Source organism: Taudactylus pleione, unplaced genomic scaffold (genome assembly GCF_031769625.1).
Source record: "Taudactylus pleione unplaced genomic scaffold, aTauple2 ptg000849l, whole genome shotgun sequence".
Classification (NCBI taxonomy): domain Eukaryota; kingdom Metazoa; phylum Chordata; class Amphibia; order Anura; family Myobatrachidae; genus Taudactylus; species Taudactylus pleione.
In genome coordinates, this window is record NW_028285251.1 from 602776 (window position 1) to 621825 (window position 19050).

Genomic DNA, 19050 nt, shown 5'->3' on the forward strand with positions numbered 1-19050 from the left:
TCTTAGGGCCAGCCTGTCGAGGAAACGACTGTGGTTTGGGCCTGCCCTGGGCCCTAGATGACCGAAAGGACGATGGTCCAGAACCAGAAGGAGCAGCGGCCGACGGGAGACAAGCAGATTTGGCTGCCGCCAGCGTGGCCACAATCTTATCCAGATCCGGACCGAAGAGAACTTCTCCGGTAAACGGCAACGCTTCCAGACCTTTCTTGGATCTGCGTCCGCCTTCCAGGATCGCAGCCACAAGGTGCGACGAGCAGCTACCGCTGCTGAAGAAATTCTAGACACCAGAGTACTAATGTCTAGAGCCGCCTCGTTGATGTAGGTGGCCGAATCACGGAGATTGCCAAACAACTCCGCTTGTTCGGCCGGACAGTCGGATTCAAAAGAAGCCTCTAATGAATCCGCCCAGCGCTCCATCGCTCTGGCAACCCAGCAAATGGCCATAGCCGGCCGTGCTGCCCCCCCTGCAAGGGAATAAGCGGACTTCAGGCAGATTTCTACCTTGCGGTCCGTAGCATCCTTAAGGGAGGACATGGATGGCATCGGCAATGTGGCACTACGGACAAGACGGGTCACGTGAGAATCCACCTGTGGAGGGGATTCACACTTAGCAAAATAATTATCCGCGAACGGATAAGCCACCGCCAGGCGTCTCTGCGGCTGGTATCTTTTGCCAGGTTGTTTCCACGCCTCCTCTAAATGGTCCACCAACTGACCCGAAAGAGGAAAGACTGTGGCATCGCCCTTCACATCTTTGAAAAAGGCATACTTAGATTTAGCCGCTGGGGGAACTTCGTCCTCAATCACCAAGGCTGTGCGGACCGCCCGAATAAGTCCAGGAATATATACTTTGGACTTAGCATCAGCGTCCTTAGTATGGAAAGGTTCCTGATCGTAAGGATCCAGAATCTCCCCATCATCAGACGTCCCTTCGTCATCCTCATAAGGAGCGGACAGAGACGCCACCGGCCTTTTATGAGGCCGCATCACAGACTCCCCTTGCAACACATCCGACAAGTGCTGTAAAGAACTCGTCAGGGAGTTAACCCACGCTGGCTCCTGAGAACCCGGGAGCGGGGAAATAGGGAGACTGTGGGGTACCACCAATTGTCGTGGGAACCCCTGCATGGGTGACGACACCACAGACTGCTGGGACAAACCCATCGGAGTAAACGCGGGCTGCGGAGCTAACTGGCCCACTAAAGCTGTTAACGCCTGAGCGAAACAAGCCCAGGGCGGCTCCTGTACCGGTGCTGTAACCGTAATAGGCCGCGCCATGGACAAACACTGCCGGCAAAGGCCCTCCGCGCTACCCTCCCCCTCCGCTAACGGTACTTTGCACGTGGTACACTGTAGCCGGAGGGGAAAATCACTTTCAGACATGATGGCACCACGTATGTGACCTCTCTCACCAATTAAGTATTAAATAGGCGAGAGACCACCCTGCAGCACCGCACCGCAAGGGCTTTAGCAGAAAGAACAGGGACAGTAATAAAGCTGACAGTTTAGAGAAGAATAGTTACAGGCAGCGCTAGCACAGTCACATACAATGCAGAGAAATAACAATTCCTGCACTAACAGCGCTGATCACTCAACTACACAGACACAGGGCCTGGTAGGACACAGCGCTGCATACACAGACCTGAGCCACAGCGGAGGAGAGGTATGCGGGGGGACCCAGACCACGATGCTTCCTTCCAGACTTCCAGCAGCGTTCACCATGCGTTGCAGAGAAGATGGCCGCCGAGGAGCAGAGAGAAGCTGGCCTGGGGGAGGAGCGCTGACACAGGACCAGTCAGCACAGTGCAGAGAGGGCTGTGTGCAGCGGGGGAGGCGCCGGCTGTGAGACAGGGAAGGCGCGCTCCCCTGGCATGCATTTAACCCCTGGGACGCCGCAGCGCTACCGCTCTGCTGCGGTCCGCTGTCCCAGGGGGTAGTGGAAGCGCAGGTTGGTCGCCTGGCTCCACGCTGCAGCCAGTCCCCAGGGAGCCCCCTGCCTGGGGACTTAGGACCATGTGATCAGCGGGGACCCACCGCGGGACCCCGCTGCTTACCTCTGTCCCCCTTGAATCCGGCCATGGTCCGGAGCATCTGGGGTCACCGCTAGCTGTGACCCCAGACGCCCACCAGCATCCCCGGATCAGTACCGGCGTTCTGGTACCGGCGGGGTGTAGGGAAGACAGCATGGACGTCAGGACTGACTGTCCATGCTGTTCATCCAGATGTGCAGCCACAGCTGCATGAAGAAAAAGCTTCAGGGGCTCTTCTAGCCCCCACTCCAACAGGTGCACCCGACTCCGGCCGGCACCAAACTAAACTGAGGTGCCTTGGCCCGGGGGCGGGGTATAGGAGGGGGACCTAGTGCATCCTGGGAGGCTGAAAGCTTAACTCTTTGGTGCCCTGCGACTGACGTCACACCTATACCCCCAAGGTATCCTGTGGATACCCTATGGACCCTGAAGTAGAAATTCCAATTGCATTGAGTAGCTTAATGGTTAAGGGTGTAGAATATACTACAATAACATGGAAAAACGTGTTGGAGAATATAGAATGAGTGTCATACATATTACATATAAACATTTAGATACACATACAGTACACAGAATTTATATGTGCAATATACAGAAATGAATATATAATATTTGACATAACCTGAAGCCAAATTCATCAACCAGTCGCTCACCAGTGTTTATGATTCCTCTCTCTCCATTAAGGTCTGGACGCCAAATGCAAGGCTCTTCGTCTGGCTCATTTTTTACTATAATATTGAGGCTGGAATTGGAAAGGCTTTGCTGATATAGATCATACCCTGTCAGACAAACAATAAGGCTATTATTAGACCAAGCACTGACGGGAAAAGAGGTGAACACAAACAATTCAAAGTGTATTAAGTGTCTAATTAAGAGACCTCAAACGACTGGTTATTATAAAGAGACACTTGTGAAAATGGACAATGGTATTGTCACACACTGCTCAAATTGTGTGACTTACCTTGCCATTTGCTGCAGGTCAGGATTTCTGCCTGACCTTGTTCGAGAACCATGACATCAGCATCATGCACTATGTCAGCTGCTAGCATTCTACCAGTGGGAGTGCTCCTGTCTCAGCTGACCTTGGCAGCCTATCATGGACTTGCAGCAGATTCATATCCCCTGTGAGAACTCCCACTGGTGCCAGAGTTGCTTCCTAGAGTTCAGTTCTAACCTGTGGCTCCTTTGTGCAGAAAACCATCACCGCTACCTGGCTCTATATCTACAGTTCCTGTGTCGTGATCTGTGTGCTGCTGTATTCCAGTTTAGTAATAACAAAGCGCTTCCAGTGAATTTACTCAGCAAACTTCAGTGTCAGTCTTTTATCCAGCTCAGTGCAATCACCAGCTGCACTGATCAGAGGATCCCTGCAATCACCAGCTGCACTGATTAGAGGATCCCTGCAATCACCAGCTGCACTGATCAGAGGATCCCTGCAATCACCAGCTGCACTGATTAGAGGATCCCTGCAATCACCAGCTGCACTGATCAGAGGATCCCTGCAATCACCAGCTGCACTGATCAGAGGATCTCTGCAATCACCAGCTGCACTGATTAGAGGATCCCTGCAATCACCAGCTGCACTGATCAGAGGATCCCTGCAATCACCAGCTGCACTGATCAGAGGATCTCTGCAATCACCAGCTGCACTGATTAGAGGATCCCTGCAATCACCAGCTGCACTGATCAGAGGATCCCTGCAATCACCAGCTGCACTGATCAGAGGATCTCTGCAATCACCAGCTGCACTGATCAGAGGATCTCTGCAATCACCAGCTGCACTGATCAGAGGATCCCTTCAATCACCAGCTGCACTGATTAGAGGATCCCTGCAATCACCAGCTGCACTGATCAGAGGATCCCTGCAATCACCAGCTGCACTGATCAGAGGATCCCTGCAATCACCAGCTGCACTGATCAGAGGATCCCTGCAATCACCAGCTGCACTGATCAGAGGATCCCTGCAATCACCAGCTGCACTGATCAGAGGATTCCTGCAATCACCAGCTGCACTGATCAGAGGATCCCTGCAATCACCAGCTGCACTGATCAGAGGATTCCTGCAATCACCAGCTGCACTGATCAGAGGATCCCTGCAATCACCAGCTGCACTGATCAGAGGATCCCTGCAATCACCAGCTGCACTGATCAGAGGATCCCTGCAATCACCAGCTGCACTGATCAGAGGATCCCTGCAATCACCAGCTGCACTGGTCAGAGGATCCCTGCAATCACCAGCTGCACTGGTCAGAGGATCCCTGCAATCACCAGCTGCACTGATCAGAGGATCCCTGCAATCACCAGCTGCACTGATCAGAGGATCCCTGCAATCACCAGCTGCACTGATCAGAGGATTCCTGCAATCACCAGCTGCACTGATCAGAGGATCCCTGCAATCACCAGCTGCACTGGTCAGAGGATCCCTGCAATCACCAGCTGCACTGATCAGAGGATCCCTGCAATCAGCCTGCAAGTTCCTGACCCTGGCTTTGTTCCTGACCCGCTTCTGTCTATTCCCTGCGACTGCGTTTGGTAATCTGGTTCTGACCATGGCTATCCTCTGCTACCTGCACATGTCTGCTCCCTGGTACCTTGTTGTCCATTTGGTTCTGACCCGGCCTGTTCACTATGCTGAAAGTCTTCTCTGCTTCATCCAGTTACCCAGCACCTGTTAGGGGAACCTATTCTGAGGGCAGTGACCTGTGTGTCGGAAGCAGCCAAGCCCATACACTCTTGCGAGGGTCCCTGGTAAACACCACCGGCACATTAGACTCCGCGCGCCTCAGAAATAGGTCACGCCAATCCCCAAATACGGGTTGCGACCATTTGCCATCCGAGTGTTGCGACAAGTATAATAAGCATCATGTGGTGGAAACTTGTCAGGGATAAACAGTAAGCAGCGCTGAGTTTTAAGGCATAGTGTGGTAGAGACTAAAAACTGGTGGCATGGGAATCATGTAGTAAAAATTGGATAGTGTTACTAAGCATCATTTCGTGGAGATGGAGCATTATGATGCTACTTATAATGATGTGCCTTCTCCATCAAATGATGCTTTGTGATGTGGTGAACAGGCAATGGTAACAATAGGCATCACATGGTGGAGCAGGGACAATGGTATAATAAGCATCATGTGGTGGAGCAGGGACAATGGTATAATAAGCATCATGTGATGGAGAAGGGACAATGGTATAATAAGCATCATGTGGTGGAGAAGGGACAATGGTATAATAAGCACCATGTGGTGGAGAAGGGACAATGGTATAATAAGCACCATGTGGTGGAGAAGGGACAATGGTATAATAAGCACCATGTGATGGAGAATGGATAATGGTATAAGAAGCACCTTGTGGTGGAGAATGGACAATGGTATAATAAGCACCTTGTGATGGAGAAGGGACAATGGTATAATAAGCATCACATGGTGAGAAGGGACAATGGTATAATAAGCATCACATGGTGGAGCAGGGACAATGGTATAATAAGCACCTTGTGGTGGAGAATGGACAATGGTATAATAAGTATCATGTGGTGGAGAATGGACAATGGTATAATAAGCACCATGTGATAGAGAAGGGACAATGGTATAATAAGCATCATGTGATGGAGAATGGACAATGGTATAATAAGCATCATGTGATGGAGAATGGACAATGGTATAATAAGCATCATGTGATGGAGAAGGGATAATGGTATAATAAGCACCATGTGATGGAGAAGGGACAATGGTATAATAAGCACCATGTGATGGAGAAGGGATAATGGTATAATAAGCACCATGTGATGGAGAAAGGACAATGGTATAATAAGCATCATGTGATGGAGAATGGACAATGGTATAATATGCACCTTGTGGTGGAGAATGGACAATGGTATAATAAGCACCATGTGGTGGAGAATGGATAATGGTATAAGAAGCACCTTGTGGTAGAGAATGGACAATGGTATAAGAAGCACCTTGTGGTGGAGAATGGACAATGGTATAAGAAGCACCTTGTGGTGGAGAAAGGACAATGGTATAATAAGCATCATGTGATGGAGAATGGACAATGGTATAATATGCACCTTGTGGTGGAGAATGGACAATGGTATAATAAGCATCATGTGGTGGAGAATGGACAATGGTATAATAAGCATCATGTGGTGGAGAATGGACAATGGTATAATAAGCATCATGTGATGGAGAAGGGACAATGGTATAATAAGCACCATGTGATGGAGAAGGGATAATGGTATAAGAAGCACCTTGTGGTGGAGAAGGGACAATGGTATAATAAGCACCATGTGATGGAGAAGGGACAATGGTATAATAAGTATCATGTGGTGGAGAAGGAACAATGGTATAATAAGCATCATGTGGTGGAGAATGGACAATGGTATAATAAGCACCATGTGGTGGAGAATGGACAATGGTATAATAAGCACCATGTGGTGGAGAATGGACAATGGTATAATAAGCACCATGTGGTGGAGAATGGACAATGGTATAATAAGCACCTTGTGGTGGAGAATGGACAATGGTATAATAAGTATCATGTGGTGGAGAAGGGACAATGGTATAATAAGCACCATGTGATGGAGAAGGGACAATGGTATAATAAGCACCATGTGATGGAGAAGGGACAATGGTATAATAAGCACCATGTGATGGAGAAGGGACAATGGTATAATAAGCACCATGTGATGGAGAAGGGACAATGGTATAATAAGCACCATGTGATGGAGAAGGGACAATGGTATAATAAGCACCATGTGATGGAGAAGGGACAATGGTATAATAAGCACCATGTGATGGAGAATGGACAATGGTATAATAAGCACCATGTGGTGGAGAATGGACAATGGTATAATAAGTATCATGTGGTGGAGAATGGACAATGGTATAATAAGTATCATGTGGTGGAGAATGGACAATGGTATAATAATCAGCGTGTGTTGATGAAAAGAGAAAATCATTTATTTCTGTAGCAAACTTTCAAATAGAATATTTGGAAACATCAATTTGTGAATTAAGAGAATGTCGATGTATTTCTAAATTATGATAGAAGTCTGAAGTAATATTATATTATAATTAAATGGTAGAGTCTCCATCAGTGAAGTTATCTAAAACTGATACTAGTGGAAGAGCTCAGGGCCATCCATTTCTTTGGAAGTGTGTACCTCTGGTTTGCTAGTCAGATACAGTGGTTATCAATGGATTATTGTCATGTCCCCACAGCCTCTCTTTTCCAGGAGAATGTAGATTATTATAACAAAATAACTTCTGCCTCAAAGAAAAAAAAATATTCTAAATAATGTAAAAGTGAGTAGTCAGACAGCAAGAGGTGAAGTGAATAGACAATCTGCCAAAGATGCATAAGCTGTGCATAAATATATACTGAGCATACTTTGGGACACACTCGCTTGCTCCTGAGGAAGGTGTGAGTGTGGAGCTATGAAGGAAGGAAAGAGAATGCTCCTGGGAAAGGTGTGGGTGTGGAGCTATGAAGGAAGGAAATAGAATGCTCCTGAGGAAGGTGTGGAGCTATGAAGGAAGGAAATTGAATGCTCCTGTGGAAGGTGTGGAGCTATGAAGGAAGGAAGTAGAATGCTCCTGAGGAAGGTGTGGAGCTATGAAGGAAGGAAATAGAATGCTCCTGATGAAGGTGTGGAGCTATGAAGGAAGGAAATAAAATGCTCCTGAGGAAGGTGTGGAGCTATGAAGGAAGGAAATAGAATGCTCCTGAGGAAGATGTGGAGCTATGAAGGAAGGAAATAGAATGCTCCTGAGGATGGTGTGGAGCGATGAAGGAAGGAAATAGAATGCTCCTGAGGAAGGTGTGGGTGTGGAGCTATGAAGGAAGGAAATAGAATGCTCCTGAGGAAGGTGTGGAGCTGTGAAGGAAGGAAATAGAATGCTCCTGAGGAAGGTGTGGAGCTATGAAGGAAGGAAATAGAATGCTCCTGAGGAAGGTGTGCAGCTATGAAGGAAGGAAATAGAATGCTCCTGAGGATGGTGTGGAGCTATGAAGGAAGGAAATAGAATGCTCCTGAGGAAGGTGTGGAGCTATGAAGGAAGGAAATAGAATGCTCCTGAGGATGGTGTGGAGCTATGAAGGAAGGAAATAGAATGCTTCTTAAAGTTCACATGGCTGAAACATCAACTACTATAGATTTGACTTTCAAATCTCCATAATTAAATTTATATGCCAAGAACATGCTACAAATGGGGGAGTGCATCATTTTTATTTGAAATTACAAATATACCACATGAATACGCATTATATAATTCTCTTCTCTCTCATCTATGAAACACTTAACCCCTCTTCTGCTTCTTACAGCGCTAGCATCATTTCCACTCACATTACTTTCCCCCTCTCTCATCTTCAGGATTTCTCCAGTGCTGCAAAACAACCGCTGAAATATATGGATATGGAATATCGGCCAATATATCTGGTGCCCATCGGCCAGTGTATACCAGCGATATGTCTGTGAACGATGTTGTTCACAGAAATGGGGAGGGGGGTGGACCCGTCCCCGACCCGCGGCTGCCTGGAAGATGATGGTCATTCAGTATATATAAACGACCATCATCTACAGATATATCTGCTAGATGTGTACCCACCTTAACAATCTTTTCTTCCCTGACACCCAACAACTCCAATCTGAAGGTTCCAACCTCTGTATCGGCACCTTTACTCCCCTCTACCTCTGTTCATCTATACTTTACAATGTAAGCTCTACCAAGGAGGGCCACTGCTCTTTATATTCTCTATGTCATTTCAGCACTGTAATTAATGCTAAATATATAAAAAACAGATAATGCAAAACATTTCAAATAAAGCAAGTTGACAATAGAATAGTGATTTATGAGAAATCCCCTGTGCCTCCACCTATACCCGAGTGGTTAATGTGTCACTTCTAATGCTGTCGTCCAGCCAATGGGAACACTGGCAACGATAAAGAGATGCGACTTCCGGCAGAAGTGATGTTACAGAATTTCCAGTGGAAGTGACGCAGCGGTCTCTACAAGAAAAAGGAGCGCACTCTGGAGCAGCATTTAAGGCAAGTATCCTGAGGGGTTAGCCAATCCTCATATCCCCTGATGAAGCCTATTAGGCAAAACACGTTGGAAAGAAGACTTTGTGCGGGTCTTTCATCAGCGCTTCCACATGACCATATGGATCATGGTTTTGCTGGCAAAACACTCCTCTTACAAATACCAGCCATGAAAACTCCAGCTTCCATGAAAGCAGGACAACACACATATTGCTGTGGGAAGGGTGAGTGACCTAGCACCTCAATCAACTAGATATCGGTTCACTATGAGTAAATGAGAATTTACACCTACAGGAACCACATTATCTATATGAACTAAATCCTGGGATTAACTAAATTTGGTTTTCTGTTGATTACAAAACCTCAGGAGTGCCGTTTTATGTTATTCAACACGAATAGCTATATATCTGTATATCTACCATTTTATCTGTATTCAATTTTTGAAAAAAACAATATTTGTTTTGCTATTTTTACCTTTAATTATATGTTGTATTGTTTATGTACTGTATACCGGTATTGCTGCCGACTTTACATGAAATATCTTTTATAATCCTTATATACAATTTATATTGTTGTGGCGCCAAACATTTTGTCTAAAAGGTGATACGCTAGAATTACTCTTCTCTTACTATATGTCCTGTGTGCCAGGTCCCACTGAGCATTTTTTCTAGCTCAAAATGTACATCTTATTCGCATATGTTAGATAACTGGAAGCAACAAAACGACTTTGCTAGATTGCATTGATCAATATGATAAGTGCCATTTGTACATCTGTGTGCGAATGAGTCTGAATCTGTAGAAGTTCTACAATGCAGCACCCACATAGATCTTTATCTCATTCCAAGATCCCTTGTGCTTCCTCTACAATTTTGTTTGCATTTAAAACTAATTCCTGTGTGGTTAAAGTTGCGGCCCATTGTCTCTAGAACACTAATTCCTGTGTGGTTAAGTTGCGGCCCATTGTCTCTAGAACACTAATTCCTGTGTGGTTAAAGTTGCGGCCCATTGTCTCTAGAACACTAATTCCTGTGTGGTTAAAGTTGCGGCCCATTGTCTCTAGAACACTAATTCCTGTGTGGTTAAAGTTGCGGCCCATTGTCTCTAGAACACTAATTCCTGTGTGGTTAAAGTTGCAGCCCACTGTCTCTAGAACACTAATTCCTGTGTGGTTAAAGTTGCGGCCCATTGTCTCTAGAACACTAATTCCTGTGTGGTTAAACTTGCGGCCCACTGTCTCTAGAACACTAATTCCTGTGTGGTTAAAGTTGCGGCCCATTGTCTCTAGAACACTAATTCCTGTGTGGTTAAAGTTGCGGCCCACTGTCTCTAGAACACTAATTCCTGTGTGGTTAAAGTTGCAGCCCATTGTCTCTAGAACACTCATTCCTGTGTGGTTAAAGTTGCGGCCCACTGTCTCTAGAACACTAATTCCTGTGTGGTTAAAGTTGCGGCCCACTGTCTCTAGAACACTAATTCCTGTGTGGTTAAAGTTGCAGCCCATTGTCTCTAGAACACTAATTCCTGTGTGGTTAAAGTTGCGGCCCATTGTCTCTAGAATACTAATTCCTGTGTGGTTAAAGTTGCGGCCCACTGTCTCTAGAACACTAATTCCTGTGTGGTTAAAGTTGCGGCCCACTGTCTCTAGAACACTAATTCCTGTGTGGTTAAAGTTGCAGCCCATTGTCTCTAGAACACTAATTCCTGTGTGGTTAAAGTTGCGGCCCATTGTCTCTAGAATACTAATTCCTGTGTGGTTAAAGTTGCAGCCCATTGTCTCTAGAACACTAATTCCTGTGTGGTTAAAGTTGCGGCCCACTGTCTCTAGAACACTAATTCCTGTGTGGTTAAAGTTGCAGCCCATTGTCTCTAGAACACTAATTCCTGTGTGGTTAAAGTTGCGGCCCATTGTCTCTAGAATACTAAGTTGTGTCTCACTGTGTCGCAAATAAGATGCAATATTGAAAGAAAAAGAAAGTAAGCTACACCTCTCAAAGCGGCTGAAGTGCGTCGAGTGTCTTGCGCTAAACTGTATATTACTGCTATGTGGATGACGACACTTCTGTAGTATATGCAGTAATATAGTTTTTATTATTTACAACGTTGTTTAATATCAGTTGTACTCTTCCATTTAAGTTGTTAAGCTTTCAGTGTCTCATACTGGAAATTATATATTAATATTTTTATACGACAACTGATGTATTCTGTTTTATTACACTGTTTCCCACAAAGTGATTGCTGACTGCACATGTATTTGGCTAATACAGGAGAAAATCTTGCTTGTATGTCTATGGGACCCTAATGTAAACAAGTTAGGTTTTTCTGCCCAGATAACTGGCATAGTATTGACGCTTAAGATTCCCAAAGAATCTCATGGCTATCTGCTCCACAGAATTATGCCAGCTCTACAACCTCAGCCTGTGCTGCCGTGGTGACTTATGAGATCCTCCATCAGTAAAATAATCTCTTAAGGTCTGTCCTTCCTTCAACATGCATGCACAGTAGGAGCCAAGTCATGCAACACTAAACCAGCAGCTCCCACTGCTAGAGAGATGGGACAACCCTAGCTGCAGGAGCGCTGAAAAGCCGCGCCGGGCATGGGTGGAAGGGGACGTGGTCTAATCGTGGGAGGCATGGCCACGCCTCCAAAGGATAAAATAAAAAAAATATTTTTGCACAGCTGCACTGTGTGCCAGGGAGGGGGCGCTGCAAGCCCCTCAACCCGGCGCAAAGGCGGGCATGATCAGTGTGATTCCTCCTCCCCTCAGGCATAGGAGACTGCTGCAGCCATGAACAGTCTTCCACTGCAGCCCAGCACACAGCAGCAGCGTGAGCTGGGCTGCTGTGAAGAGGGAGGGTGGGGCGGCACCAGACCTGGGTCCCCGCCAGGCCCCTCCAATAAGCCCGGGCCATTAGTACCCACTCCCCTCCTCCTCTTGGTGCCCCTGGCTAGTCGGAGAGGACTCAATGTGAAGGAATAATGATAGATATGGTAAGAACTTACCTTTGTTATCTCTCTTTCATCGAAGTCCATAGGGGGTCCACAGGGTTGACCTTGGGGTATAGCTGGATCTGGATCCACGGGCACCACGCAGTTAAAGCTTTAGCTCCCAGGATGCACTGGGTCCATCCTTCTCTATACCCCGCCCCCGAGACATAGGCACCTCAGTTGGTAAGCAGCCAAGGCCGGAGGAGTAAAAACAGAGAAGGAAGACTGGAACAGAAAAGAACCATACTCACAGAAAGGGAGACGGAAAACCGGTGACCAGCCACACAGCCCACATGAAGCCAGGTGCATCAGGGCGGGCGTCCTGTGGACCCTATGGACTTCGAAGAAAGAGATAAAAAGTACTTACCATATCTCATTTTCTTCTTCAGGGTCCATAGGGTTGACCTTGGATATGTCCCAAAGCAGTCCAACTAAGGACGGGGACGCTCCTGAGCTGAAAGGAGAATCCGACGCCCGAAGGAAGCATCCTGAGAGGCGAAGGTGTCAAAAGCATAGAACCTCAGAAAAGTCTGGATGGAAGACCATGTGGCCGCCTTACACAGCTGAACAGCCGAGGCGCCACAGTCAGCTGCCCACGGACAGAGTAGAATGAGCCTTAACAGAGGCTGGAACGGGTAAGCCCTCCTAAGTATAAGCCTCAGAAAAAAACAAACAAAGCCATCTAGCCACAGTTTGTTTGTTGGCATGCCAACCCCTCCTGTGAAATCCAAAGAGGACGAATGAGGAATCCGACTTCCGGATGGAACTAGTCTGGTCCACATAAATTTGGAGAGCCCAGACCACATCCAAGGAGACCTCACCACCCGAGAGGTCAGGTGACTGAAAGGCTAGCACAACAATTTCCTGATTAATGTGGAATTTAAAAACCACCTTAGGAAGAAAACCCGGACGAGTGCGAAGCACTGCACTGTCCTGGTGAAATAACAGAAAGGGATGACGACAGGAAAGTGCCCCCAATTCTGACACCCTCCTGGCCGAAGCAATCGCCAGGAGAAAAATAGTCTTAACAGTCAGCAACTTGAGTTCCACCGACTCTAGCAGGTCAAATGGAGGACCCTGGAGGGCCTGAAGCACTACCGTCAAATCCCAAGGAGCCACCGGGGGAACAAAGGGAGGCTGAATCCTGAGAACACCCTGGAAAAAGGTGCAGACATCAGGCAGTGGAGCTATCCTGCGCTGGAACCACACAGATAGTGCAGACACATGAACTTTCAAAGAAGCTAGGCGTAAGCCTAGATCCAAACCAGACTGAAGGAACGCCAAAATCCTAGAAACACGAAACACCTGAGGATCGTAGTTTCTTGACTCACACCATTGAAAAGAAGTATGCCATACTCTGTGGTAAATCCTGGCGGAGGCAGGCTTGCGCGCCTACAGCATCGTGCTGACGACGGAGCTGGAAAAACCCAGAGACCTTAAGACCGATGTCTCAAGAGCCACGCTATCAAAGACAGACGACCCAGATCCTGTTAAAGGCAGGGACCCTGAAACAACAGGTCCTGACATTGAGGCAGAATGAACGGAGCGTCGATGGAGAGGGTCCAAAGATTGGAGTACCAAGGATGTCTGGGCCAAGCCGAAGCCACCAGCAGAAGCATGCCACCATCCTGTTTGAATTTCTGAAGGACCCGAGGAAGTAGGGATATCGGAGGGAATAGATACGCCAACTGAAAGGTCCATTTCACAGACAGCGCATCCACCAGGCTTGCGTCTGTATCTCTTGTCGTGGACCCGTACATGGGCAACTTGTGATTGTGTCAGGAGGCCATGAGGTCCACCTCCGGCAGTCCCCACTTGTCCACGAGCAGTTGAAACACCTCTGGGTGAAGCGACCATTCCCCGGGATGCGCGTCGTGACGGCTGAGGAAGTCCACCTCCCAATTGAGGACTCCTGGAATGAAGACTGCCGAGATGGCCGGAAGGTGGCACTCCGCCCAAGACAGGATGCGTGACACTTCCTGACATCGCTGCTCGACTGCGAGTCCCCCCTTGATGGTTGATGTACGCCACTGTGGTGGCGTTGTCGGACAACTTGCACGGCCCTTCCTCGAAGAGCGTGACCAGACAACTGGAAGGCACTGTACATGGCCCGAAGTTCCAGAATGTTGATCGGGAGAACTGCTTCTTCCTAAAACTAAATCCCCTGAAGTGAAAATGGACATGTGACTGCACCCCAACCCCGGAGACTGGCATCTGTCGTGAACAGAACCCAGTCTGGGATCCAAAAGGGGCGACCTTTGGTGAGATGAGATGTCTGAAGCCACTAAGCTAGCGACAGGCGCACCTCCGGAGACATTGCCATCATCTGAGTCTGGATCCGGTGTGGTAACCCATTCCATTTTGGATAGAATCAGTCCCTGTAGGGGCCTGGAATGTAGCTGGTCATACTCCACCATGTCAAACGCCGAAGCCATGGACCCTAGAACCCTCACTGTCAAGTGAACAGACACCCGGCAACTCCGCACTCGTAGTTGTAGGGAGGAAATCTTTTCTGGAGTCAGAAAGATCCTTTACTGACAAGAATCCAGAAGGACTCCCAAATGATCCATCCTTTGTGACGGAATCAGGGAGGACTTTTTCCAGTTTATCAGCCACCCGTGCGCTTGCAGACTAGCAATTGTCAGGTGCAGATGTTGTAGACAACCTCCGGAGAGCATGCCAGCAATAGGAGGGCGTCGAGATAGGGCAGAAGCGTATACCCTGGCTCCGCAGATGGGCAGCCATGACAGCCATAATTTTGGTGAATACCCTTGGAGCAATGGAGAGGCCAAAGGGCAGAGCCTGAAGTTGGAAGTGGTGCTGACGTATAGCAAACCGCAGATACCGCTGTGTGAAGGCGCTATAGGAACATGGAGGTAAGTGTCCTGGATGTCCAGGGAGACCATGTAATCCCCCGGTTGCATAGCCAGAATGATGGATCATCAAAGTTTCCATCCTGAATTTGGGCACTCTGAGGAACTTGTTCAGCGGTTGATAGGCCGATGAGACCCATTGGATTTCTGAACCAGAAACAGAGTAGAGTAGTAACCCGTCCCACGTTGAGAAAGCGGCAAGGAAACAATGACCCTCTGCTTTCAGCAAGGACTCTATGGCTCCCTTAATCTGCAAGGCCTTGGTCTCGTCCTGAGAAGTACTCGTGCAGAAGAACTGGTGGAGAGGTCTGTGACGAATGGTAAGGGAGTACCCCCTGAGAGACCACTTCTCGTACCCAAGCATCCATGGTGGTAGTGCACCAGCACTGGGCGAATTGAAGAAGTCAGCCTCCCAATCTGGGATCCCCCAGAGGGAGGCCCATCCCATCAGGCTGAAGATTTATCCTCTGGCTTGGAAGCAGGGCGTCTAGCGCTCCAGGCCTGCTTCTTTGGTTTAGGGGCGGCCTTGGTTGTCGACTGCCTTGGGAAGGACTGACCCTTGGACTTCCCTAGAGTTCGAAAGGACCGAAAAGCTGGAGGTTCTAGCCTCAGAAGGCACAGCCGCCGATGGTAGAAAAGCTGACTTAGACTTTGCCAGGGTATCTCCAATTTTGTCCAGGTCTTGGCCAAACAATATCTCCCCATTAAAGGATAAGGCCTGCAGGCCTTTTTTGGAATCTGCATCCGCTCTCCAAGAACGTAGCCACAAAAACCGGCGAGCAGACACAGCTACAGCTGATACTCTGGAAATCAGAAGAATGGCATCCAAAGCCGCTTCGCCAATATAGGAAGCGGCATCACTCATCTGTCCCACTAAAGCTCTCTGAATCTCCGAAGCTTCCTCAGGAAAGGGAGCTTCCAGCACATTGGCCAAACTCTCAATGGCTTTAGCCACCCAAGAGATGGCCATGGACGTACAGGCCACCACCCCTGAGAGAGAATAGATTGATTTTAAACAAGTCTCCACCTTCCTGTCTGTGAGATCCTTTAGGGATGAAATGGACGGCATAGGCGAGGTAGCACTCTTGATTAAGCTAGTAACATGAGAATCCACCACAGGCGGAGTTTCCCACTTTTTACAATGACCTGCAGGAAACGGATAACTAGACGCTAAATGTTTCTGCGGCTGGAACCTTTTACTAGGTGACTGCCAGGCCTCCGCCATATGATCAGTCAGTTGGTCAGATAGAGGAAAAACAGCCGAAGTCACTTTTGCCCGTTTGAAATAAGTGTATTTGGTTTTAGGGGCCGGTGCGTCATCCTCTATATCAAGAATGGATCGCACCGCCATTACCAATGCCGGCACAATAATGGAAGATTTAGTTTCCACTTCCCGGACAGGGGGATCCAAGTCAGAGTCCTCAGGCAATTCCCCATCATCCGAGGACGCATTGGAGTCTGACAGTTGCATAGGCTATGATGACATAACAGGGCGTTTAGACGCCGTCTGAGGCTAGTCACTACGTAACATAGTTTGAAAGGCTGAAGATGAAGCCGTCAAACTCTGGACTGAACTGGAGAACACATCCACCCATGGTGTTTGCCCCGCCTGAGGGAGTCCCTGAACGGGAATGACGGACTGCTGAGTCACTGGAGGAGACTGAATATAGGTAACCCCATATATGGACTAACAGTCTGAGGCCCAGGGGAAGACTGCAATAATTGCGGTATACCCTGAGAAGGAAGGATGGCTGGTTGGGGTAACCCCATATGGGGGAGAGCAGCCGGGACCGCCAGACGGTCCGCGATGGATGCCAGCACCTGAGAAAACACCGCCCAAGGAGGGTCCTGTCCCGAATTTGTGGGGTTAGAGGGACCAGGTAACTGATGGCACGTCACACAAAGCCCATCCTGTGATAAATCCTCCATAGTTATGCCTGAGAAGCGGCGTCTGCAGGAGAACAGAGTGGGAGCCGCAGAGCGCTCAACTTCCTCATCAGACATGATATATATATATACATACATACATACATACGCACACACATATATATATATTTATACACACACACACACACACATATATATATATATATGTCTGTGCTTTATTTCTCCTTACTGTCAGTCTATACCTAACCGTTTCCTTCTCCTACAGACTTGGCTGGTGTGTGGGTAGGGCTTTTCTCTGATCTCAATTATATAAATTCATGTATTTGTGAGGTCGGTCACATACAGTAGTGTGCTATACGGTGCCATATCTGTGGACCTGTGTGTTGCATGCTTGTGGGTGCGCCACATATATATATATATATATATATATATATTATCGCAATGGACCGGCACTCCACTCAAGGAAGGTTTACTTCGCCCGGTGCCCCCACGGAACAACTAGGTATTTTGCAAATGGTGCGGCACTCACGGACAGGAACAATGACAATAATCAGTGGACACGCCAATAACGTTTCAGTTGCTTTATCCAACGGTCTTCAGAAAGTACACAGAAATAGCACAACACATACCTTAAATACCCCATCACCACACACCACGTGAACGACGATGTCCAGCTGCATCCATTAGTCCGGCCACTACATCCGATGATGTCAGACTACGCGCGCACACCACGTGACCCAACACCCGCATTGCCAAGCAACACTGTAACAATAACATTACATCAGAACGATAATTACACATAAAGCATCATCACAATATCTCTGTATAACTTTGGGGAACAAATAGCCAAATGTTTAAAGCGAACAGATATAAACTGTGATCTACATTATTAGCCTAAAGTTAAAAAACGTTATTATACCCATTTAAACATTAATCAGAAGACCACAAGATATATCATCATGATAAAAAATAGTGATACAGTACTATCGAACCCACTCTTAAATATCATAAACTTCTTAACACATTAAATCAACAGCCAAAAAGGCCATTTTTAAAGAACTTATTATCAAGACCGACCCATGTTCAGTAGGAAACAACCCCACTTAGCCCAAATTAGTATGCGCCCCAGCAAAGATTAACAAAAAATAAATACTCAATGTAAAGTATAACCCAAATCAGCAATGCATCAAATATTATACATTAGGATACAAGAAAGCACCAACAGACCACAAACCCATTCCATTCCAATGATACTAAAGAAAGTACAAATCAAGGCATCCAAAGGGAACTTTAGTCCTACACAATTAGTACATTATCCAGTCCTAGAATTCAACAAAAACCAGCCAACGGGAGATTGTCATTTAAACCCCTGGGGTGAAGCACATCTAGTCTCAATATCCATTCTGCCTCTCTCCTTAGTAACATTGAACCACGATCTCCTCCTCGCATTAATGGCGGGATGTGGGCAATCATACGATATTTTAATGACACTAATGGATGTTTCAATTCCTGAAAGTGTCTCGCTACAGGTTGTTCACTAGATCCACTGACAAGTGCGGCTTTAATAGCCGATCGATGGACAGCCATTCTTTCCTTAAATTTACGTTGTGTTTTTCCCACGTAGGAAAGGCCGCAAGGACATACAATTTGATATATTACAAATACACTATTGCATGTCAGATGATGCCGTATTGTAAACAACTTTCCCGTATGTGGGTGAAAAAAGACACTGCCAGGAATTAAAAATCTACATGTTACACAAGTACATCTAAAGCAGCCACGCTGTTTAGTTGCCAAAAAAATGTGATGGACCACCAGACTCCTGAGAACAATAATTAGTATTCACCAGAAAATCTCAAGTTTTTTCCCCTGGAGTAACAGGGCATCAGATTCACATCTCCCAACCCAAGTTCAGGGTCACTCGCAACTAATGGCCAATGTTTCTTTGAAATTTTATTAATGGGCGAATAAATATTATATCGGGTTACCCAAGGGAACTTATTGACGCTAACCGTGCACGGTTTTTTTACAGAGCAAGTCGTCTCTATTCAATGCAAGAACCTTATTCTTAGTTAATAATAATTGATGTTTATCATATCCACGCAAAGCAAATTTCTCAACCATATCATCAAGTTGGTCTGATGCTATGTCATTATCGCTATTGCTTCTAAATACCCTTAGCATTCAATTTATGAGGGTGGTAACTTTGAAATTGCAATAAAGTATTGCGATCTGTTG

General features: G+C 47.0%; 1 protein-coding gene across 2 annotated transcripts in view; it reads right to left on the minus strand.

The window, feature by feature from the left end:
- LOC148474350 (uncharacterized) overlaps positions 1-19050 on the minus strand; it is a 131645-nt gene that overhangs the window by 13368 nt on the left and 99227 nt on the right. For both annotated transcript variants that reach the window (XM_088458766.1, XM_088458765.1), the window contains exon 4: positions 2684-2809. In XM_088458766.1, coding sequence (XP_088314892.1) covers positions 2684-2809 — 126 coding nt within the window. The remainder of the gene's footprint in view (positions 1-2683; positions 2810-19050) is intronic.